Genomic DNA, 25,941 nt, shown 5'->3' on the forward strand with positions numbered 1-25,941 from the left:
TGTCTTTGATCTTAGCTTCTATATCTTGCTAATAAATGAGAAGCATAATTGATGGCATTCAACATCATTCAACTATCTCCTTATATAATGCTAAGAGGTGGTATGCAACAAACTCGTAGAGGTTAGGCAGATGGCCTCGGCATAGGTAATATTATTATGCAAGTTTGGTAGAGTTCTAGGAATGCATGAAAAATATATGAAAAAAATTCATGTAGTAGGTTTGGCTTTAAAATTAAGGCTTACAAGAAAATTCTCCATGTCTTAACAAAAAGGGGGATTAAGTTGGTCATGATAAGTTTTCAACTGAAAAGGTTGAGCTATATGTAAGGGCCAGTTATTTGGTATTTCTATATTGTCATAATTTTTACCTATCAGATGTGTACAACAACATCAAGCCTTTATCCCACTACGTGGGGTCGGCTCCATGAATCCTTTTTCTCCATTGTGTCCTATTAAAAGTCAAATTCTCGTTTAAATCTAATAAAGAAAGGTCATTCATAATATTTTCTAACCAAGTCTTTTTAGGTCTACCCCTACCTTTCTTAACATAAGTCAAATCTAATACCTCTACTCTCCTAACCGGGTCATCGCAAGGCCGCCGTTTTACTCTCCTAATCGGGTCATTGGAAGGCCGCCGTTTTATGTGATCAGACCATCTAAGGAGACTTTCTCTAATCTTATCTTCTACTGGAGCTACTCCAACCTTTTCACGTATATGCTCATTTCGTATCCTATCTCTAAGGGTAAAGCCACTCATCCACCTGAGCATCCTCATCTCTGCCACACTTAACTTAGTATTATGCTTCTCTTTTAAAGGCCAAAATTCAGCACCATAAAGCATTGCAGGCCTCACTACCTATCAGATGTGTGACTAAACTAAATACTTTCGTTCTCCTTATCATACTATTATGTAGCACCTTGTTTATTTAATGTCACAGTGCTACAAATTGGCACTTCTATTAGAAACTTTGCTTAAACTTTTTTTTGAAAAAGCCCTTATTCTTGTTTTATGAGCTTTTCTACTTCATTGACCTAATGATGCGACTGATTTGATCTCTAAATTATGTGACCTGAACTAAAGATTGGATATGCACATACATGCTTTGTTAATATTGACTCTTGAATCAAGTTAGAGGAAGTTCCAAAGTAGTGTTAATTGTTAGAAATCTGTTTTGATACATTTTTACCTACATATAAACATATGTACATATATTTATGCATTTTTGTTGTATTTATCTTAAATACCTATACATATTATGGCATGTCCCAAAATCAAATTTGGAAGAATTGCCTAATAACCTTTAATTAAACTACCAGAGCTATTAATAATTTATCAATATTGTTGCGAACTAGAATATATACGGCGATAGAGTTAGAAAGTTTACGTCTCAGCGTTGTACATATATCTAGCACACAAACATGAGAGAAATAAAAACACCAGGATTTTTACGTGGAAAACCCTGGAAGAGGAAAAATCACGGGGCCACGCCTAGTTGAAAGAGTTCCACTAGTGTTTGCTTGAGGTACAAGAGGCTGACTCGTCCTTAAAATTTAGGATAATCAGATTACAATAATCCACTCCCGAATTGAAGTTCAGTTACAAGCAATAATTTGAGATTCAACGATGTCGGGTATTCTGGTTGAATCCCAAAGTCACTTGGAGATCGGGTAGAATTCCGGCGTCACTTGGGCGATGTTTCAGTGCCACTGGAAAATAGGGCGGAACTTCGGCGTTACTTGGGCGGAGTTTCGGCGTCACTAGAAAATAGGGTGGAACTCCGACGTTACTTGGGCAGAATTTTGGCGTCTCGTGGAAGTCGGGCAGAATTCCGGCGTCATGTGGAAATCGGGCGGAATTTCGGCGTCGCTCGGAATTCGGGCAAAATTCCCGGTGGGGGGCGAGGAGGAGTTTCTTCCCTTCTATCCTTTTTCTCTTCTCTTCTTCTTCTTGCTTGGGTACCATCTCAAGAGAAATGATGGGTCTATTTATAGATTTCTGGAGTGGCATGACCCGTATATAGGTGAGAGATCAGAGGTAAATGGGGAGTGGTTGGATGGACTTCCGATATTGAATCCCTTGATCGTGTACCATTCGTCAGATTTTTGAAGGTCTTAATGATGTTGGAATTCGACGATCTTGGGCTCGTTGGATTCGTCTCGTCGAGCTGCTCGATTCAACTATAAGCACGTTATGTTTGGAAATTGTTTGGTAACTCAAACTATGATTCGAACTTTCCAACATCGCTTCAGGTCCTTGATTTGGACTCATTTGGGTTCAGATCGAGTTGAATTTGGTGTCGTTGGGTTCATATTTTCGAGATGCTCAGTTTGATTGTAAGTTTGTTGAAATCGGAGTTCAGGTGATCCCGAATTTAATTTTTAAAGTTTCCGACTTGATTTTGCCTCGAGATTCGTGTTCGATTGAGATAAGTTTTTGATGATATATCAAATATAATTCAGTCTAGTGGAGACAACTAATAATCATATATATAAAAAATGTAAAATTATGCTTATTCCTCAAAATTCATGTACAATAATTGGGAGTCCCATTAGTAATCGATCAGCCTATCTTTTTACTGATTTCAAAAGAATAAAATAAAATATAGAAATAAAAGAAAAACTTGAATCCCGATCTGTCTCACTATATTAGATCCTATCCCCTTTTTGAAAAACATGTAAAACCACGGAAGGAGCTAACAACTCAATAAGTTATTTGAACCTATCATTGAAATTAATGCAACAAAATAGAAAAAAGTATGCATATAATCATTCAATAAATATTAGTATAAAACATATAACTCTAAAAGCATGCATTAGTCATTGTGAACAATACTAGGTCATATGAGCAATAACAATCTATACAACTGTATATTTCATGAGTAATGATCATTAAAGAAATGAAAACTCAATAGGTTCTATTATTTATATACCTATTTGTTACAAAATAGTTAATATATCTACTTAAGAAATCCATACACTTATTATTATAATATGCATGTCATATATTATCTATATTATATATACATATATCATGTCCAATGTAGTCTAACCAATGTCCCTGCAATATATTATGTATCATATAATTCATGGCATGTGATATATATATATATATATATATAATCAAGCATATCACATACTTATATCAGTTATATCCTATATCATGTATAGATCATATCATATCATATGTGTAATCTATCATATATGTTCCTATCATATGATTATGCAAGAAATGTATCAATGTAAGCAATATAAGTTAGATAAGACGCCTGATTATCTGTGATGTTCTTTCTCATTTCTAGTCTTGTAGGTCAAACTTATAAGAATCAGTCTCAATTATATTAGTTATATTTCTAGGAATCAATCTCATATCACATGTCACAAGTCAGTCAGATGACTTTCTTGTAAGAAGTCGTTACTTCATGCCCGTCGATGTAGTGTAGCATATCAATCAATCTTTTTATGCCTCTCTTTTTATATCATTAGGATTACATTACAAACCTTATTGAAAAGAAAGCTCGTTGGTCTACCATCCTCTATGGGATAACATATCTTCAGCCAACATGAATTAGTCAATCATTTTTCGGCAGCCTTTCTTGCCCTTTTTTTATACGTCACACCATATAATAACAAACATCATACAAACATTCAATGTAATTATCAGTAGAATCATCAGTATGTTTGTAGTATGCCAAAAAATTTATGTTGACCTAATTGAAGGTTAAATGGATCCATGTTGTATTATTCCATATCTAAATGTAGTACACTTTTTCATGATAGTTTTATAATTACACTAATTAGTTTAGTTAAAATGGCATATTGCCAAAATTACGCGATGAAATTTCAATATCAACCCGTTAAAATGCTTAGGATATTTTCACAATTTCTCAGGTTATTACATTATGTTTATATATCAATTTGATTTTAAAATTTATGCCAGCTTGATTTGTAGCAGTCTTGGCTTAACATTGGCTCGACATAAATTATTTTATTCTGGCATTTCAACATGAAGTCCATTTCAAGCACTGAATATATCTGTTTTTTTTAGGATCTTAGATCTACGAGCTAAACTGCCAGTCCGCTTTCTCCCTTCATCCGTATCCCTTAGCGTGTCGGTGCATTTCTGTTCTTTTGCTTGTGTGAATATGGGTTTTAGAGATGGATTCTGATAATTCTATCATATAGCATAACTGAAGCTTATAAAGCTGCATTAAGTTTGCATGATGAAATGCAACGTTCTTTCTTAAAACAATTTCAGTAATTTAGAGCAAACAGATTAATTCTTCTCACAGCTTCATAGGTGTCCGGATGGTGTAAATGAAAGGAGTAATCCAGTTTCATCAGTGCCAAAAGGCGATTGTGAAGAACTCATGGCCTTGGCAAGTTTATCTGATGTCTACATTTCCGATACTTGTGACACTGTTATTGGTAAAAACTGCAATGGAACACCTTTTGATGTTAGTAGGTGCTGGTCTTCATTAGATACAAGATTCTATTATCTTGTGCAAACTAAATGTTTCATATGACATTTGCTGAATAAGTTCTTTGTACAGATAACGTTGCGATGTCTGCTTTGGACCGCTTAAATGAAATCCCTAGCTGCATGAAGAATGAGCTTGTTGCACTTGAGCCTTTATCCAGAACTTCCAAATCTCATTCACTGGAAATTGTTTCTAAGAGTGAGTTAAAGAATTTGACTAGCAGAAGCATCCCATGTGGTTCAGAACCTAGATGTTTAATGCCTCAGGATGTCTTTTACACTGGCTGCATCCTAGAGGATGGCATTCATAACGGAGTTGCCAAAGATTCGCTGCCAGAAGTTGGCTCTTCTGGATCTACTGGTCAAAGTTTTGAAGATGTTGACTTAGATTTAGCTGGGCAGGAGTTAGCTAAATCAATGATGACATTTTTGCTTCCACGAGCAGTTCCTTTACTTAAGAAAACTTATGTGAGGAGAAGATCAAGAGCAAGACTTCTGGAAGCTAATGATCCTTGTTGTATTTTGATTGATAGGAATTCTGCAGACCCAAAAACTGTAAATGACCATCTCAACAATATTTTGCATCAAGGTACTGACTTCAATGCAGCAGAGGTACCCATTCTATTTGGCAAGCATGGGCTTGGCACCCAGATTATTTTTGGTTGCTCTGTGATTCTCTGCTGCTGAAGGGCGCAAATCTTTTATTATAGGGAAATGCTTTTTGGCTTAATTTGGTCAGGCTGAATCACTCACATAGGAGAGCTGATCCTGCAATGTTTGAAATTAATAAGCATGCTGTTGTGAGTGACTTGGCCTGACTGGATTGTCTAGAGTAGTTAGACTGTTAGTTAAACATATTTTTCTCTTTTTCAGGGAAACTTGTGGCTGGAACACTTGCTCAGCTTCCAGAAAAGACTATTGATGAGGTTATTGATGCTTCAAAGACATTATCACGAGTTTGCTCGTCTTGTGATTTTATTAGTTCTAACCTGCACCTAGTCAATGACACATTTTCTGGAAATAGATGTTCAAAGGATCTCAAGTCTGTCATTCCTGATAGCTTTGAGAATGACGTAAATTCATATAGTGCCTCTATGAAAGAACAACCATGTGTGGGCTTTCATGAATCTGATATTTCACCTCAAAATGATGTGAAAAGAAATTCTTATACCTCAAACTTGCTTATTACTGATGCGGACGAGGTTAATGAGTTGGTGAAATGTTTTTCTCAGAATGATGCATACAATCTAGAAGTTCTTTCTCCTGGCAGAAGGGATGATCTTGCTGATTTAATGATAACCGTTGTAGAACCTGCCAAGCATATCCCTCCAGCCGAAGAAACTAATGCTGAACTCATAAAGAAGGTTGCAAAGAATGCAAACCATTTAACTGAAAATCTTAATTCCTTGGATGCTGCCTGTGTAATGCAAAGTAGCTCTCTTCATTTTAATCATGAATCTAAACACAGTGCTGAAGAGGAAAATTTCCAAGTGGCTCTAGGAAAGAATCCTATTATAGCTGAAAATTTTGAGCAGAACACTCTATTATGCCATATCCTCGATAATTTGATTGATAATGAAGTTTCTGAAGAAGTTATTGAAAGTCACAATTCTTTTGGATCCGTTAAGGAAAAACATGGAAGTTATAGTCCCATTGAAGTTGTTAATTTTGGTATGCATGGAATCAATAATGGTGAGCCAATGAGTGAGAAGGACAGCCATTCATCCCTATGCATGCCAAAGGGTGTGCTGGTTACTGGTGGGATACCAGTTGATACAATTGAGGCAGAAAACTTCAACAGCTTCTGTAATGCTCCTCTGTCAGAAACTATTGTATGCCAAGATCTGAATAAATCCGATATTCCAGAGATGAACTCTTCTAGAAAGTCTTTGTTTGCAGCTAAAAATTATCAATCCAGTCATATGAATTACAATGCAGATTCTAGGATTCTTTCTGTTTGCGAAGTCAAGACTGCTGAGCCAAAAATCGATTTAAGAAATATCCCAAATGCATCTGAACTTGAAGCCAACTGGCTCATTACTGCTGCCGAGGCATTTCAAAGTCAGGAATTGGATACAAATGTAACAGGAATTATCGAAGTGCCTCAAGCTAATCGTTCCCCTTTTTGGTTCAGTGAAGACCCTATGGATGATGTTAGTCAGTTTTCTAAGCCTGGATCGTGCTCTTCACTTCCAGTAAAAGAGGGGATAAAAGAAATTCCTGAACGAAGCAAAACATTTACTCTTAGTCAGCTACAACCTTCTTACAAGAACCCTCTTGTGAAAACTTCATTTTACTCCGAGAAGAATTCCATCTTGCAACCAACTACTACCAATGGCCACAAAAATCCTTCTCATGATACGCTCTACAGGAGAAGCCTTTTAGATGGTTCATTAGCTAAAAGTTTGAACTGGAATGAAGGGGATAGACATATGGAGCTTGTTGGCTGCTATTTACATCCAGAACCTGTGTTGTCCATATTGTTAATCGCAAACAGGAATCAATTACAACTTAGTATCTTATGTGGCTTTCCTGACAGGAGCAATAGATATATATTTATGTATGCTCTTTCTGTTGAAAAGCAGAGGAGAGGATGTCCTTCTTTTCTTGGTTACACGCCACTTTTACTTCCCTTTGCGAGAAACCGATGGAACAGAAATGTAAGTATATAAAATAAGATATAGAGCCTCCCATGCGCCATTTATAGTTGGTTATCTTCAGCAGGATTTCCAAACATTCTTAAACAGATTTGAACTGTCTCCTTCATGCAGATTTCTTTTGAAAGATCTGCATTGCAGTTGACTCCTGATGGGCAGTCTCTCATTTTTGTCAACAGCATTAAAGTACCCCGTTGCAGGTGGCATATGGATACTGTATTTTTGGTATTGATATTCCTAGAAAATATTAATCCATGTTTTTTATGCCATTGCTAATTGAGTATGCAAATTATTAGGGAACAAAAGATCAGTTGTTTATGCTCAGAATGCAAATCCGAGTCTTCTAAAGAAACAAGCCTGGATATTGTTCATGTGAAATTTGGTTATGTTTCAAGTATTAAAAAGTTGATAACTGGCGAGGGAATTTGTTGCATATCAGTTTGCGAGCCAAATTATCTTGTAGCAGTTGAAGAGAAAGGGGGACTGCATGTTTGGGTAATGAACTTGACGTGGAGGTAAGTATTCTCCCTATTTTCAAGTGATCAGGTGTTGTCCTTCCTTTAGACCTTTACTGTTGGTAAGTTGGTCAGAAGTTTATGATAGGCCGGTTCCTCCTGAACTGGCCTAACTGGCCCGTCCAGGGCCGGTTTTTGTTTGTAGGAGGTAGGCTAGTCCCGCCTTCTTTATGCTTGCCACCCACAATAGTGGGTCCCTCAATTACAATTGAATTCAAATTAGAAAAGGAGGGGGCGGCTAGGGCTTTGGGGGAAAAATTGATTTGGAAAGTTTATGTATTAAATAACATGATGTGTTTTAGGGTTAGGGTTATGCTTGATTTGTTTCTCTTGTAGTTCCTTGGCGTCTTGGGCTCTAGAATCCTTGTCTAAAAATTGGGAGAGAACAATTCTCCTCTCAAATTGAAGATTACTTGTATCTTGTTTAGTGTTTATTTGGCTTTGATTCTTGTGGGCTCCGAAAATTCGTCCCCGGCTTCCCCGCGGCGCTTTTTTTTATTCGGCGAGGGAGTTTTAACGGATTAAGTTCCGGGGTAAATTTTGGAAGGCAGATGGGTTTGTAGATAAGACACTACCCAGAGATTTCGCCCTCATTTTGCGAGGACTTTATGATCTGAGTTCTGGTTTCCTACAGGTACAAGCCCTTATAATTAATTACCCCTACCGATCACGAGAGAGAACTTTCGATTAAAGCTAGTCGTCAATCGGATTCGTAGAATATACGTGTTATCTGGCATATAGTAGCGCATAGGGTCTTGAGATGGAGTTTTGGATTTAGGAATTAGAAGAGTGGGTCATTTGGATTTGAGTTGGAAGATTTGATATTTAAATAAAAATTAGGCACCATCGTTGCACTTAAAGCGGATGGTGGGGAATGGGATGATGGCCCGGATCAAGATCCCATGGTTCTCATCTCGGGCCATTCGTGGTCTGGTCCCAGATCTACTATAGTTAGAGGAGGTGTCGACCCAACCTGACAGACAGATCTTGGTCGCAGCCATAGGGTTGCTTCGTCCAGAGGGACGCTTGTATGACCTAGATGGTGAATATTTGCCTAGGGAGACTAAATTTAAATCCACGCTACTAACAGGGGTTTGTGCCCTATCGATCAATCTTATTGATTCATATCTCAAGGATTGTGCCAATCAAGGCACGTATATTGGCTCTTGCCCATAACCGGCTATGTTCGTGGTGCCATTGGCGGGGCAAAACCACTCGGTTCAGAGGGCCCCGGGTCGTCATAACCGTTTATCCTGCGGTGCCATTTGGCGGCAGACCGCCGGTCAGAGGACACGTACCACGTCATTACTAGTAGGAGACTGTTTGAGAATGGATCCTAGTGATATTTTCGACTAGGCATTTGACTCTTAGTGAGCTAAAGTTATATTTGAATTTGTCCACCTTGGCAAACTGTTGCGGAGGGTGGATAAATTTTATTTTGAGTGATTGATGGCTTGATTTCAAATTTAAATATCTAGATTTTAGGATTTGTGGAATTTTAGATTTTTGGGTGGAGCTTGGAGGACATTTTGATATTTGGGAGTCATTTGAAAATGCTTGTAAACCCCTCCGGTTGAGATAAGCAATCAACACAGCCATCATCGGGGTGTGGGGTCATTCATTGATTAAACCTTGTTGACTCAGCCAAGCGGTTGACCGAGGATCGGGTTTCTTGTAGGCTTTGTGCCTTTGCTTGTGAATTTTTTTTGGGAGGCACTTGAAAATGTTTATGAACCCCTCCGGTTGAGATATTCGTTCAACACGGCCATCATCGGGGTGTGGGGTCATTCATTGATTAAACCTTGTTGACTCAGCCAAGCGGTTGACCGAGGATCGGGTTTCTTGTAGGTTTTGTGCCTTTGCTTGTAAATTTTCTTTGTTGAAGGCCTTGAAGGCCGAATATGAATGTACAAAATAAATATTCTGGTCAAATTTCGTGACCGCATATTTATCCGATATCTCAAACCCTGTCTACTCCTATTTATCCACTTAGGAGGATCGGGTTTCATAGGCTTTTTGCCTTTTGTTTAGTGAATTCTCTTGATTGTAGGAAGGCCTAATATGAATGTATTAAATAAATACAACGGTCGCCACAACCGTGTATTTGTTTAAAGGTTCAAACTCTGTTGACTACTATAGATCTGTATAGAAGGATCGGGTTTGAACTTGAATTCACTTGTCGACCCGCGCAGCATCCCTAGACGTCACATGTATACCAATAATATGCTTGTCGGGCCCATGCAGGTCAAGATTGTATTTACCCCCTTAGTGTACCTATGTGCATACAATTTATAGTGCACGTGCAGAGGTATTTTGAAATATTTGTAGTTGTGTGTATTATTGTCATTTGGATGCACAACATTTCATTTGAGAGCTTGTACATGCCTTCTGCCCGCTAGTACGAGTGTTGCGGATCTGGTGGCATTGGATTTTGATGTTGACTCCTCCTTTCTCAATCACTGGGGAAGGATCTTTCTAAACGTTGTAGTCAAAGACTGCTGATTTGAAAAGTACTCCTTTTAAGATCATCGGTGTAGCGGACTCGTTATTTTCGGTGTTTGTAGACACCAGAACAGTTTTCTTCTCAAGTATGGAACTAAGAAGAGACTTTGGAACACCCGAAAGTTTGGTTCTAATTTGTTCAAACATTTCCTCCCTTTTGTCAGGGGGTGTCCTTCTCTGTACATCGAGTTGCCCTTGTACCCGACATAGTTGAAGATCTTAATTACCACTGTTGTAGGTGATATCCGTACTTGTGTCCACAGTGATTCGTTGACATACACACTGTTGTTATCCGCAAGTATCCATTTGCTGGGGATCAGTTGTATTCGCTATGACCTCCTAGTAGTATTTGTAGGAGAGCCCTTGCTTTTGTATCGAAACCACCTTTCACCAATCTCAGGTGGTTGTTGTTGGGTTGCATTTGTTTGTAGAGGACGGTCCTCCACTATTGGTTTCCCGTATTGCCATCTCAATCAACAGACATTGTGGGGATTGTTGTAGGAATTCGTACATCTTTCATGTGCATCGGGATTTCATTTTCCACTTGTAGCTTGTTGTTAATTTAGAGAACTGTGTATTTAGACTCTGATTTGTTAATTCATCCAAAGCCCTGGTCCTATGTATTTCATCAGACCCGAGTTCAAGGTCCGACTCATGCTTGAGTCTTGTATGTCGTTATGGGTTCAACTCTTGGCATCCCATTCAAACTCAAGTCCCTATTTCGGATTCAGCTTGAGTTCAATTTGCGTTCTTTGCTCTCCACATCTCATTCCAGTTTTGAGTTCAGAGTACAAGTTCAAGTTATCTTATTCAATTTATTTCATTCTTAAATTGAATTCAAGCTTGAGTTCTATGTTCGGGTCCCCTGATGCTGCACAGTTCGAGTTCTAAGTACAAGTTCAAGTGCTTGTTCAGGACTGATTTAAGTCAGGTTCATGAGCTTAATGCACAAGCTCAGTTTTATGTCCCCCGTAGTCTGAGTCTTGTTCAATTTTAGTGTCCTCCACACTTAGTAAGTTTGAATGTGAGCCCGAGTGTATATTCAAATGATTACTCAAAGTCTTTTGAGATTTTTTGATTTCAATTGAATACTCAATTTGACTTAAAGTATGGTTCCAATTTGATTTTGTTTCATTTGAATTTGATCTTTATTGATCATTTGAATTTTGTTCAGGTCCTCTCTCATTTGAGTCCAAGCTCTTGTTCTTTTGAGTTCAAACAGGTCAGTGTAGCAACATTTCACCCGAAATTTCGGCAGCCTCCCGGCATCTCCCCCGTTTAGGGGAAAATGACGGAAAACTGGGCCTTTCCCGCCATGCTAGAGAAAAGCGTGTACGGTAGGTGCCCTCTTACGAGGACACCGCGGGCGTGTAAAGTCTTTGTCCCCACCACGCCAGAGAAAGGCGTGTATGGGTCTTCGGTACCTGTTGTAAGAGAGAGGCAGTTGTTTCCCCGCAAGCGGGTACTTATGAATATCCCGATCTCGTCGTAGGCGCCGCACTGGGTTCCCTTCCCACCACGCTAGAGAAAAGCGTGTATAGGTGGTTTGCCAGTGCGCCACGAACGTCGAGAACAGGTTTGGAACCGAGGGTCGCTCGCCTACCTTATCGTGGGTCTCGCGCCGGTTGCCCCTCCCACCACGCTAGAGAAAAGCGTGTATAGGCAGACCACCGACTCGACATGCATGCCGAGGTAAGAGAGTGAATAAAGGTTTTAGAAGTTATACCTTTGGCAGCTGGCGGACCAATGGACCGGCGGTGGAGGGCATAGATGTCGAGGTGGAAAAAACACACATTTGTATTCTTATGATTATATATTTTTCATAATTAACATTAATTATAATAAAAATTTAGTAATTATAATTAATGATTAATCACTAATTATTAATTAATTATAATTAATAAAGTAATTATAATTATAATTTTTTAATAATTAATCGAAATTAATTATAATCAATCAAATAATTATAACTAATAATTAACTATTAATTAATCATAATTAATTAACTAATTGTAATTTTAATTAAATAATAATTATCATTAAATTAACATTAATTAAAATGTTTTAATCCCCTCCCCCTTTCTCTTGCTCACGGGATCCGACCAAAGAAGCGTGCGGTAAGGAGAAAGTTACCTTCACAGCAGTGAGCTCCCGTTGATGCTTTTGATCAAAATGTTAACTTCCGATCGGGCAGGAAGTCGTCAAAGGAGCGATGTCAAACGTCCAGGGAGGAGGCGGAGAAGCGACGCAAGGGAGAAAGTTATCTTCACCGCAAGCGAGCTCTGGTGTCGCCTCTGATCGATACACGTAACTTCCGATCCGACCTGAAAGGGAACGTCGGCCGAAGGAGCAAGGTCGAACAGCCGTAGGAGTCAGAGAGGGAGAGAGGAATCGCGTGGGAGCGGAGAAGATTGGGAGCGTGAGCTGCAGAGGGAGGGCGATCAAGCGTGAGGGAGAGAAAGAGCCAGCGTGAATGGGAGCTCAGACTCATTTTAACGCCAAGATCGCTCGTGCGTGAAGAGACGTCGTTCTGCCAGCAACGTGGGAGGAAGTCGTGCGCTACGCTCGAACGCACAACTTGCGTCGTGGCCTCGACGGGGAGTAGGTAAGATTTGAAATTTCTTTCTTTTTTTTGTTTCATTTCAGCAGGTCAACAATTCTCTTATTGCAATCCATCATTTTGGGGCTGATTTCACCCATAATTTTGCATTAATCTCGCTGTTTTCATCAATTAGAGATTGATTTGCTTGCGAAATCAAGTGGGTTACTTGAGAACTCAAGTATTTCCTATCAGTTTCTCTAATGTTTATGTTTTCCCTTGCTACTCTTCATTGAGTCACGGATTAGTAAAATATGATTTTGTACGAATATACTGCAAAATAGTACAAGCAAAGCTGCTAAAGAATCTTTAAAGATCCGTATCAAATTACATGAAGGCATGGAATTTTATCTAGGCTCATTCAAGCTGCAAGTTTGTTGTCTTTTCTTAATGCCTTGATGGCATATGATCTATGACATGAATCTATAGGATGAAAGTGGAAGCGATGGGCTGATATATATTTCACGTATGGGGAAGTTACATCCGGCCTTAAATCCTCTTTTTTATTGTGCTTCTGCCTAATTTTATAATGCATTTTGTGTTCACATTTAACCCCTATTTGAAATTGCGCAATGTAAGGCGCGTTCTATTGCAAAACGCATTGAGGTGCACACTCATGCTTGTGCTTTGAGGCGTATGCCTCAATTTGGCTCAAGGTGCACCTTGCCGAACTGGCGTGAGGTGTACGCCTCATTTATGTCCTTTTTTAATTATAAATATATAAAAATACTAGTTTTTAACCTAATCTAAACATCTGCACCTTCACATGGATCAGTCGCACCTAAACCGTAGCTTCCATTCTCAAAGTCCAGTTGTGAGTTCCTTGTCGGTAGCTTGCCACTGCAGCTGCTAGCGATAGCTTTTGCCGCCATCGCCACCTTTTCTTTCTCCTATTACATAATATATTTTATGATGTTTTGTTATTGTGATATTTGAATTTCAATTCTATTTCACGAATTTATCAATTATCATTTTACGTCTTGTGCAATTTTTTTATTCATATTTATGCCAAATTATTATTTCATTATTTAATAGAAAGTTAATATGCCATCTTTTAATATATTATTTAGGTATTATATAAAAATTTACTTTTAACTTTCATTTTCACTTTATGTAAGAGGCTTGCACCTTAAAGCTTATTTATGCCACACTTCATTGATGGAAAATGCATCAATACCCAATTATGCAATTTTAAACCTTGCCTTTAATAATATGAGATGCACATTTAAATGGTCATACTACACACCACCACTATTAAGCATTGAGACTGGGATATTAGAGTTAGAGTCTCATCTTAATATTTTATGTCATGACCTGGCTTGGAAACTCGGAATGCTGAGGCTAGACTAGAGAGCCTGACTAAGATTTTAAATTTTATTCACTCATATTAAGTACAAAATAACTACTTCCAATATGTCTAAAGAGCCACTAGAATTAAAAAAAAAATTCAACTAAAAATATAAACATTCCAAATAAAAATATCTCTTGTGGAGCCTATGTCTGTGATACACTTTTTTTATCTTCTACTCATTTAATCCTCGAGTTATTTATATGTATAGATTTGTTAAATAATGAAAGTGAGTAAATGTGAAATCCCTTAAGTAAAAGAAGCTAAACTTTTAAATATTGAGGCGTCTTTTGGTGTCATAGTTAGAATTTCAATAAGAAACTCGACAGTTAAGTGTGCTAATCTCGGAGAAATTTTGAGATGAGTGACCTCCTGGGAAATTACACTAACAGGACAAAACAATGAGGCTCGTAAGCCAAAGCAGATAATATCTTGATGTTAAGAGTTTGGGCAGCCAGAAGGTGGGAACTATGTCATACAAGACAAAGTGCTATGTCATGGGAGCCACCCTTTGAACCTTGTATGAGACAAAGTTTTACGTGGCGGGAGTCACCACTTGAACTTGTAGGCGCCACCTCTAGAATTCTATCTGCCTGGTGGATGATTCTGGAATAATGATACTGACAATGACTTCAGTTACTTAAGTGGGGGAGATTGTGAAAGTTCTTAAGTAAAAGAAGTTATACTCTTAAACATTGAATCTCCTTTTGGTGTAATAGTTACAATTTCAATAAGAAACTGTGCAGTTGAGTGTGCTCATCCCAAAGAAATTCTGGGATGGTTGATCTTCTGGGAAGTTTCACCAATAGGATAAAATCGTGAGTCATTTAGGCTAAAGTGGACAATATCTCAATAGTTAAGAGTTTGAGCTGTTACAATAATAATATAACTTTGTGCATATATTATTTTTTTCAAAATGCAGTAGCGTTAAAGAATATTTAAAAATAATTTATATGCTTATCTTTAAACATGAAATAATGTGAGATCATTACTTTATTTTTTTTTAAATATGACATTATAAGAGGCTTTGAAACATTCAGCCCCTCAATAATTATATAAGTAGAAAACTAGAAATCACATCATATCGTATTGTATCTTATTTGTTTTGTAAATAATATAATTGTCACATGAGATATCATCTAAATTGCACTAGTTATACAATTTTTTTTTCTAATTTTTTTTCCAATTTATTCAAATGGGTAATTGCATCCGTAGTTAGTATCATAAGATAATATGCACATGCTATCATTTATATAAATTTCATTTCATTCTTGTTTTTTTTGTATCATTTAATGATTTTTATAGAATATGTTATAATTAATTGAAACATATTATGGGAATTATCACCTATTTTATCATGATTAATTGTTGCAAATTTAAAGATAAATTATGACTGAATTTGCAATAACAATTAATTGAACAAGGATTGATATCATTCAATGCATTTAGTTTAGAAGAAGTAATATTATTATCATAAATTAAAAGTATAATACCACCTCAACCTAAACTACTTGTCTTCTTTCCTTAATCCTTAAACTCTACATTTCTTAGTTGAATACCTATAATTGTGCACATCAGAAATTCACAATTGTGCACATAAGAGATACACATTAAGTAATTTTATTTAAATTATAATTTTTTTACTAAAATTAATATGGTTAATTAATTTACATATATTCCATTCAATAGCATAATTTTAATTAATACCCCTAGAAGCATAAACCACAATTAATATTTGAAATTTAGTTAGACCTATCAATCTTATTTCAAAATAGCATTTAAAATTTTCATACTTTCTTTGATAATTAAATCATGTGAATATTTCCTTCCACTACAGTTTGATCTCATTAGTTATTCACATGTTTATAGGTTTCAACTTTTAAATTAATGAGACTAACAAGGAAGATGAAAATAATTGATTTGTCCATTAATTTGCAACACAAACTTCTATGGTAAGGTAAACATAGACTGAGTACTATATGTAGAATCTTGCTCTAGAGGAAGAATCACTTCCTCTTGAGTCCTTGAGGAGGGAGGGAAGAGGAGAGGGAGAGAGCCAAACTAAAAAAATTTTATTTCTTGGCCACTCTTATTACAACCTATAAGGCCCCTATATATAGGCACAAAAGCAACATAACAAGCTACACAACTTGCTACTCTATTGGCCATACAAGTCATACAAGAAACCTAAACAAAAGTACAATCCTAAATTTATGATCAATATCTAACAATCTCCACCTTGATCCTAGATTTACACACAAAAGAAAATATAACTACTGTTCACAAAGAACAGCCCCGCCGGTCTTCCCCGCCAATAGCGTCCACCGGATAATTAATAATTTTCTCAAGAACTGCTCCACCATCTTCTTTAGTTTCCTACTTCACAAGCTCTAGCTCCACCTCCCGACAGATCTTCTCCTGTCGCACTGCGTCCCACGCAATCAATTCCCAAACACCCCTTGTGTGTCTAACTTCAGCGCCCTGTGCATCCACCAGCATCCTGCGCCTCGTGCCTGCGCCCTACGCCTCCAGCCCGCGTCCTAAGCCTCTAGCCCGCGCCCGCGCCTCAAGTATGCGCCCGCGCTTCAAGCCCACGTTCTACGCCTCAAGCTCGCGCCTTGCACTCATGTGGTCTAACTCCAACCACATCCTGCACGTATCCACCTGTGCACTGAGCCCTGCGCCTTCACCTGCGCTCCGCTCGTCACAATCCCACCCTGCACTGTCGCATCTGGTCAGCACCCTGCGTGTCCTCCACCAGTGCCCTGCACTCCCATGTGACCTCCTCGTGCACCGCACGACTTTGCACCTCCAAGTGCCTCACACTTCCGGCACTGCTCCTCAAGAACAGGTCGACTCCACTTCTATCCCTTGGACTCCACCTGAACTCCAAAAACTCTACGTCAAATCTTGATCGATCTTTAATCAAGAAATGAAAGACATGCTTCCAGTCGGTTCGCTGCCCTGTCAATACAGACCGCAATCGACGGCCAAATAAGGCCAGCCGACTTCCTGGATTCAGATTTTGATGCTCGATCCAAGCCCGTCTTTCAACAAAACTGCATAAGTTCAACGTCCGAACTCGACTTCGGCCTCCAGCATGCATGTCTCCGCACCAAGCGCCTGAACCGACTTCTCCTAGCACTGCCTCCACCAGGTAGCACATGCAGCCCTTTGCCGCTCTCTGGCTTCCCTTGATTAGGAAGATCCGTCTGCACCATAGCCGGCCGAAGCCTTGCTCCAGCTCGCGGAATCTTCTTGGCTCCCCACCGTCTACTATCTTGATTTCAGCCCAAGCAAGTCGGATCTACCTTTTGACAGTGATCACTGAAAGTATGGCTGAACTGCTCACGTATCCTTGATCATTCCAATTCAACAAACCTCCTATGTCTGAAGAATTTCTGGATCTTGATGGCAGCAGAAGTCTCTAGCCGAAGGGCTAGCAACCACTTCTGCTCAGCCCGCTTTCGTCCAACCAGCGATCACACCTTCAGGATTCGATGTCTGGCTCCTTCACACAAAGCTGCGAATGAAACCATCTCCAGTTTCTCTAGTCAAACCAAGCCACCCGCCAAGATCGCATGCCTTGCGTCTGATCCCAAAGTCAGAGGCTCCACCTCCTCCTGATCAAGACTCCCACACGAGGATGCTCATAAATTAACCCGGTCGCCGCCTCTTCCGGCCTAACTCCAACACCTGCTACCACGCTGCCGTCCGACTCCTCCAAACCCAGCGTTCGAATCCACACCGCCGAGTCCAACCCGAGGCTTGGTCGTGTCCGTCCCTGCTCCCGATCGGGCTCTTCCTGATTTGAATAAGTTTCTTTAGACAAGAAACCTCCTCTCCTCCACCTCTAGATCGCCACTCCCTTGGCTCTGATACTTTCTTGAGGGAGGGAGGGAAGAGGAGAGGGACAGAGCCAAACTCAGAAAACTTTATTTCTTGGCCACTCTTATTACAACCTATAAGACCCCTATATATAGGCACAAAAGCAACATAACAAGCTAAACAATTAGCTACTCTATTGGCCATACAAGCCATACAAGAAACCTAAACAAAAATACAATCCTAAATCTAGGATCAATATCTAACACTATAAATAGTAATTTAGGTATAACTATCATTAACTATATGATCACATTGACAATCAAACATTCTATAGTAAAATCTTCAAAAATTTTGTGTTCAATATCTTTTCCATGAATGAGCACTCCCATTGTCCAATTTATTTATGTTGTCCTTAAAAAAAACATCATATTAAAAATTATTTCAATTGCCCAAGAAAGGTTTTGGCCATTCATCCGTAACCACTGATACCAAGTGGCAACGGGGCCTTCAAGATGAAAAAAAGTTATGCGGACACCATGACAATCCATAGTATTAAGAAAATTGAAATATTCATATGCTTTAGGTGGAGGCCTGACGGACTATGTGGATGGGTGGTTGGTGCAAGACATTTGAGGCATTTATCCATGAAGTCCATGAAATCTTGGAATTGTTGTAAGGTAGTGTTTATCGAGGCAAGTTCAACATCAGCTTGCCGTAAGGATTTCTGAATTTTAGCAAATTACAGTTTCTTGATTGGACTGCATAGTGCGCAAAACATCCACTAAATTTGAAATTTTCGCTCACAACGAGAACACCAGTTGTTAAGCTTCTCGTTGAATCAAGATGTGGTGTGGACATTTTTTGAGTAGGTATTAACTCCTAGAAGAGAAATGCAGAAGATAAGAAAACAGATTATCATTTCTTAATTTAATTCTTGTAGCTGGTTTTTGTATTTAAAGACTTCTGGTTCACTAAGGCTGAACTGGTTTGGGCAACATGTTGAACCGTGCAGGCCTACTTACTAAAATAACCAAGTAAATACAGTAAAAGGTTTACGAAAAAGACTAATTCCTGCTGGTTACATCTGGCGGCTGCTGGAACTGATTAAATATGCTTCGGTTGGCTTGGTTCCTGGCTGCTGCTGGTGCTAGGTACATTGGTGGTCTGCTGATGAGGCAGGTGGCTTGCATTGGAAGCTTTTCCTCTTCACAGATATACTTGAATGCCTGTATTGCTATCTTTGTAATGTTCCTCAATATTTCTCACCCAATCTTCCCACTTATCTTGAATTGTCGTGAATAAATTATTGCCTAACAGATGTATTCATATGGTTGGATATCACATAATCAATATGGCCTGTTATTGACCATTTGAGGTAAGTGGGATACAAATTCTTACCAATTACTGTGTTACCTGTACTTAAAGTAATTACTTGAATCGTACTCATAATTCCATTTTGGATGCTTGGGATTGAAACCACTTTACTTTAATGACTCTGGTATTGGTGGATTTAATCTTAGGCTCCCAACCATCAATATAGAATGACTGGTTGGGATGAGCTAATTGCATCATGTGATTACCAAGGTCATTGGAGAGGAAGCGCATCAGAGGAATTGACAATGGCAACATAAATTTTCAGAATTACTTGCCAAACATTTTCTTGTTTTTTTCATCATCTAATTCTTGTTTCTTTAATGGCCAATCTACCATGTTTTCATTATATCATAAATTTACCAGAGCAACTGCTATGAAAATACTTCTCCCCCTCTTTTCCCTTAGATGTGAAGGTGTCATCATAATTAGCCTTATTCCAATTGAAGGGTGATTGCCCAATCATAAATTATATGTCCAAACTAATTAAATGAATTCTTATATGTGAAGGTGTAGTGTCCTTAAGAAGTAATGGAAAATTTATAATTGAGATTGGCAAGTTTTCGCCAGAGGCAATAATTTAATCTCTTTTGTGCATTAGGTTATATTGTCTACTTTGCCTTATTGGAATTTCTATTTCTTTGATCATATTTTATTCCCTCACCCACTGCAAACTTTCTTGTGGCTTATATTATCATCGTGTATTTTGATTATAAAGTTGTTGCAGTGAAAATTTGGAGGAGTTCATGCTGCCAACTTTTGATCACATATCACCTACGATATTGGAGCTGAAAAGAGTACCAAACTATGATTCTCTGATAATTGGTCACAATGGACTCGGTGATTTTGGCATATGGTATTTTTTGATCTTACATCCACCTTTGATATATAGATTATTGCATCTGCTTTTCCTAAATGAGTTTTAGTGCAGGCGAACAATTGGGATTCATGCTACCAAACTTTGATGAGATGTCTTCTACTATGTTGGGGCTGAAAAGAATAACAAAACATAATTCGTCACAACTTTATCTTTTCTCTTGCATCTATGTTGGCGATAGTCCTAAATGCACTGGTCCTTTTTTTTTTTACTTTTCCAGTTCATACTTCTATCTTAAAAAAAGTTGATTTCTCTTTTAAGAGAACACGTCATGAAATTATTTATAGGGGTTGGAACAATGGAGCCCAAATTGAGTCCAATGCATAAGTATAAGAACATTCATCAACCAAATTTTAAGATAGTTGGTAAGTGCTGTTATTAGTAGATTAGAAATTCAGTTCTTATTTTAACTTTTGATGTGGGAGTATTCTTAGCTCTTATGGCGATCTTAACAATCCCCAATTCACATCATCACATGAATCATCCTAATTGGTTATTAAACCCCCTAAATGCAATTTTTTTAATATCAAGTCATGTAGTAAGCTAAACCTCGTAGAAGTAACCAATCTCATGAGGGCCAAAAACAAGATGAAACACATCCTAGTTTAACCGTTGGTTTTGATATGGCTTATTAGGAGGATGGTGGAATATTGAAGGCTTAAATTAAGCCCAACACATTAGTAGATAGATACTCATCAACTCCTAAGCTTAAGCTGATGGGTTCACGAGTTTTTTTCTATTATAAATTCAAATTTAATCATCATTTTTGATATGGGCTATTCTCACTGTCATATGAATATCAACAATCATACCACGTAATTAACTGAAATTAAGCAGGTGTCCAAGTTGTCAATTCCCAATACAGTGCTTTTCAAAATTATTTTGTTTCATCTTAGGAGCATTTTGTGTTCAGCCTCGGTAATCATGGCACAAGCATATATAATTATCATTTCTTCAGGGAAATTTCGAAGAGGGTGTTTCTGGCCAAGTTTTCTTCTCCTGGCAGTACAGCCTTTCAAATTATTCCAATTTCTGTGTTCCATTGTCAAGTGAATGCAACTTTTCCTACCACTCAATCAGCAGAGCATATCATGGAGAGCATGCAGAAAACAAATTGTGAAATCTTCTTAGGATCATCATTTGAAGATATGGCAATTTGGATTTTGATTTCTACTGCTCCTGACTTGGAGACACAGCTTGAAGCAAAGGGGTTAGGCACAAGTCCTGCTGGATTATGGAGGCTAGCACTCATGACCAAAAACATGATCATCATGGGGAACATTTTGGATCCGAGGTACATTCAAATGCTATCACTCTCTAATTGTAGTTATATGTTGTTATGCCAACAAAGCATGTGTGCACTTAGCGTCACTTCAGTTCAGTCTCAGGAAATAACTCTTTTCCTTCGTGGACATGCTTGGAACTCACTATTTGAGCCATTAATCAATCATGAGAAAAACACCTAAATTGGAAAAAAAAAGCTTTTGATCTTAAGCAAGCAATGGCAATTGGCACGTACAATTGGCCCAGTTGCTTCTCGTGGATTTTCATAACCCTGCAAAAATGGGATATGCATTTGAAATAGATGCTCGAGTTATTGCATATATCATGATCGATACATAAATGGATTGAGTCATCTGTTCTTTTACCCATCTTTCTATTTTGCATGAACGATTTCCTTATGCCCATCAAAGCACCTCGAGATGCTAATCCACGAAAAACTATACGAGAAATGTGAAAGAACTCAAGTACTCCACGAGGGCGACCCATGGAAATACATTGGTTTCTTACTCGTGCAATGGAACTAAGCAACCTGCTCTTTATTTAAAAGACCTTGAAACTACATAAAAGGCGTAGCTAGTTCATGAAGAATGAAATTCCTGTTACTTCTAGGTCTAGAGAGAGGTTGATGTATGTCTCGCTTTGCTCCTATATTTGTTGAGAGGCTATTTCGTGACTTGAAATCATGACCTATATATTGACTTATGGTCAACCTAATGACTTACCATTGCAGCTGGCCTATCCTCTTAAGCTTAACGTTACATAATTTATGCTATATATGGACGCAAAAAGCTGCACTTGTTTGCAGGATGTATGGTTCACAACCTTCTTAGGTTTGAATCAGTGGGGAAAATGTTGGGATTATTACTTCATCTTGCATGTAAAGGCAACTCAAAAAATAGGTTGTCCCATCTAAAAATCAATTTCTTCAGCTTGTGTCACTAGAAGAAAATTTGCGATTTCCGGCTGCAAAATCCTTTAGAAATCTAAGCATTTTCGTTGGATTTATTATTTCCAATGGAATAATTTTTGGTGGTAAAACGCTTGACAGAAAATGGTTTATGTTGGAATAAATTTCCACCGGAAAAAATTTCGAAGGATTTATGAAAAAACTTTTTAACCATTGAATAAAAAAAATTGGAAATTCCGACTGAAATTTCTGATGGAAAACTGTAGAAAAAAATATTAAAAAAAAATTCTTGTAACAATACAAATGAAGTAGCTGGAATAAAACTTCATTGGGTAAATATTCCCCATTGGATTTTTTCATCAACTCAGCCCCGTTAAAGTCATAAATTTTGTTTGAACAACAAATAAATAGCCAACAAGGAACAAAATTGTTGCAAGGAAGAGGAGAGCATACGAAAAATTGCTTCAAATGTAACATACATATCTCCTCCTTCACAGTATCCCGTAGTAATACAAATGAAACAGTCCTGCAATAAGATGTTTATAATGTATAGAGGAATAGGATCAAAATGCAAAAAGCACCAAAGAAAAATATAGATTTATTCAGAAGCATTAAAAGTTCCTTGGAAAGATCTGAGCATAAATAGATTGTGCTCAACCCTTTCACCTACTTCTTGGTGAGCTGATCTATGATATCGCTCAGTTTGCTTAGCAAGTCAAATTTTTTTCAAAACATATGCAATAAGAATAAATGAGAAAAAAATTTGAACCAGACATATAGAACAAAACCCAAGAAATTTATGAGAGACATATCGAACATATAGAACAAAATGGTTTAGAAATGACCTTGAACGGCGCCGGGTAACGGAGAGCTTGAGAGAGCTACTTGGGGGAAAAAATTGTGATATGGGAGAGGGAGTCAATCTCGGGATGAAATAGGGCCTTTATCGGTAATATTTCTAACAGATTTTTCCTTCAGTATTAAATAACATTTTTGCCAAAAAAATCTGTCGGAAATTCCGTCAGGATACTTAATAATTGACGGAATTTCTCACAGAATTTTTGTCGGTAATGCATATATTTCCTGCAGTGTTGGCCACTTGGAACAAAAGTTGAATTTGAATTGAGGTTTTTATTTTTTATTTTTATTTTTATTTTTATTTTTTGAATTTGAATTGAGGTTGACAACGTTGATTTGATTCCTTTCCAAATTAGAACTTCCCAAACAATCTTTGGTCCTACTAGAATATTGCACAAATTTACGAGATGGTAGTTGCTTGGTCTCAAGTTTTTTCTGTATTTGTTCTGAGATTCCCATTCGAGTGAAGAAAACAGTTTTCATGAATTTGTTTGTGCAGGCTTCCATATTTAAGGTCAAAAGCATTTTAGATTATTTTTAGTTTGTTCTTAAGAGAGGACTATAAGAAAATAATTGTCAGGAGTTCTGGGATGGATTTTTCTCCCCAAAAAAACTTAATAAACATTGACTTCAGGTATTATGGAAATAGGCTTTTTAACACATCTTCTCTTGCTTGTTTTTCAGGGCTACTGCTGTAGATGCATCGGGTGATAACGTAGTTATTGGAACAAGTGATGGTCTCTTGTATAAATGGGAGCTAACATCTGGTAGAAAATTGGGAAATCTAAGCTCCATCCAATGTAAGCATATATATTCACTTTCCAGCTAAATAAATTTCATGCAAAGATAATACTACCAAATAGGTCTCATATACTCCAATGATTTTAACGTGTTGAGTGGTAATATTCTTTCATGATTAACATACTTCAGCTGAAAACTAACCTCTTATTTCTTGGGAGAGCAATCTATTACTTTCAGACAACAATTTGTTACTATTGATAAAAACAAAAACTGTTAAGATTGAATTTCAGAGTACAGATCTTGGCCTTCTAAAAGAAATTAATTGTGAGAAATTTAAGATTAGGAAAACAAACAAGCAATTAAGCGTATTTAGAAAATAAACACAATTATGAAAGATTTGAAAGAAACTAGCTTCTCTTCTAATTAATAACAAATAGTATAAAAAAATAACTTAGTGGGAACATATTTCTAGGTTACACAATAATATAAAAAAATTTAGAAGACAATATGTCTGTTTGTCAAAATAGATAAATTAGTGTAAAATTATTTGTAAATTTGTTTTGTTCCAAGATGACAATGTAATAGGTTTTGGAACTTCTTTTGACAGTAATAACATTGATAAGAGAGATAAATATCATATCTTATTATCTGTTTCATTTTATGCATTACATTTCTTACAAAAGTATCGTCTATTTGTGCCATTTAAAGTATTTTAAGAATAATATATATATTTTTAAATTTTATGTACAAATATTTTAGCATCCTTAGCTACAATTATAAAGAGGGAGAACTTTATCATTCAACAAATACTTCTATATAGTTAGTCACCAATAATCACTGTAAACACTATAGATTATTCTAGCATACAAAATCCAAAACAATTTTTTTTTTTGGAACGGGGTATCCACATGTTGCCATCCCAGAAAGGGCGCTTGGCAGCATGACTAATCCTCGGCTGACCTAGAAGAGGCACCCAACCCAGAAATATCCTAGCCCTCACTTGGTTGGGCCCCACTTAAGAGGCGCTATCACTTGAGGGGAATCGAGCACGGGTTGGGAGGTTCCCAACCATACTCACCCATCAACCAAGCTAAGCATTGATGGGCAAAACCCAACAAACATAATATGATGATAAGTAACCTTGTTTTCTTTTCCTTTTGATATTAGGTGGTGTCTCCTGTGTAGCACTTGATGGCAAATCAGGTGCATTGGCAGTGGCGGACAAAGATGGCAAGTTACAGGTTTTCATTGAACCTTGAAGTGGACTATTTGAAACAGACAATTACATCGAAGTCAAAAACCTGGGTGCTTGTCAAGTTTCATGAAAATTATTCAGTGCACAAAGGAAATTTATGCAGAATTTGTTAGAGGCAAGAAATGTCAACTCTTAGATTCCTTTGTGATCATATATTCAAAATTTTCAGAGCAGATTGATGCGCAAACCCTAGCTTGGTTTGTAACATGCATTGGGTACATCATCTTTCCTTCAGTTTGTTACATATATTAAAATTGTAATTAAATTTACTTATATATCACAGATTTTTTATATGTTTATAAATTTAACATCTGAGTTTTTTATGTTTATTTATATAATACTTATATCTTTAAATCATAAAAAATATATACTTATCTAGAGTGAAAGATATATTGATGTGATTTAGATATTAGTGTGCTAAAAGGTTAATATAGAGATTTAGATATTAATATGCAGATTCATAATTATTTAGTGGTGATGTATGTAAGATCAAATGTTAATTGAATTTCTTTTTCTTCTGAGAAGCCATTGATATTGTACCATTATTGATGATCTTTGCTTGTGCCAAAAAAAGACAGGCCTAGCCTTCTAACAAACATGACCTGGAACTTTTGAGATATGATTTTAGATGTTTTAATTTTTTTGGAAACGGGATATTCTCCTACTATCACCCTCAAAACGGTGTTTGGTGGTGTAACTAATTCTCAGCTGATCAAGAAGAG

General features: G+C 37.4%; 1 protein-coding gene across 8 annotated transcripts in view; it reads left to right on the forward strand.

The window, feature by feature from the left end:
* LOC110106860 overlaps nt 1-25,258 on the forward strand; it is a 35,945-nt gene extending 10,687 nt beyond the window's left edge. For 4 of the 8 annotated variants that reach the window (XM_028693185.1, XM_028693187.1, XM_028693188.1 and 1 more), the window contains 9 exons: nt 4,290-4,458; nt 4,551-5,066; nt 5,351-7,137; nt 7,249-7,334; nt 7,431-7,649; nt 20,016-20,153; nt 21,133-21,468; nt 23,908-24,023; nt 25,132-25,258. In XM_028693185.1, coding sequence (XP_028549018.1) covers nt 4,290-4,458; nt 4,551-5,066; nt 5,351-7,137; nt 7,249-7,334; nt 7,431-7,649; nt 20,016-20,153; nt 21,133-21,468; nt 23,908-24,023; nt 25,132-25,223 — 3,459 coding nt within the window. In that variant the 3' untranslated portion in view covers nt 25,224-25,258. The other 4 variants (XM_028693186.1, XM_020836914.2, XM_020836916.2 and 1 more) reach the window with 4 other exon arrangements.
* The last annotated feature ends 683 nt before the right edge of the window (nt 25,259-25,941 follow it).

The sequence above is a fragment of the Dendrobium catenatum genome, unplaced genomic scaffold (genome assembly GCF_001605985.2).
Source record: "Dendrobium catenatum unplaced genomic scaffold, ASM160598v2 fragScaff_scaffold_231, whole genome shotgun sequence".
In the NCBI taxonomy this organism is placed as follows: Eukaryota; Viridiplantae; Streptophyta; class Magnoliopsida; order Asparagales; family Orchidaceae; genus Dendrobium; species Dendrobium catenatum.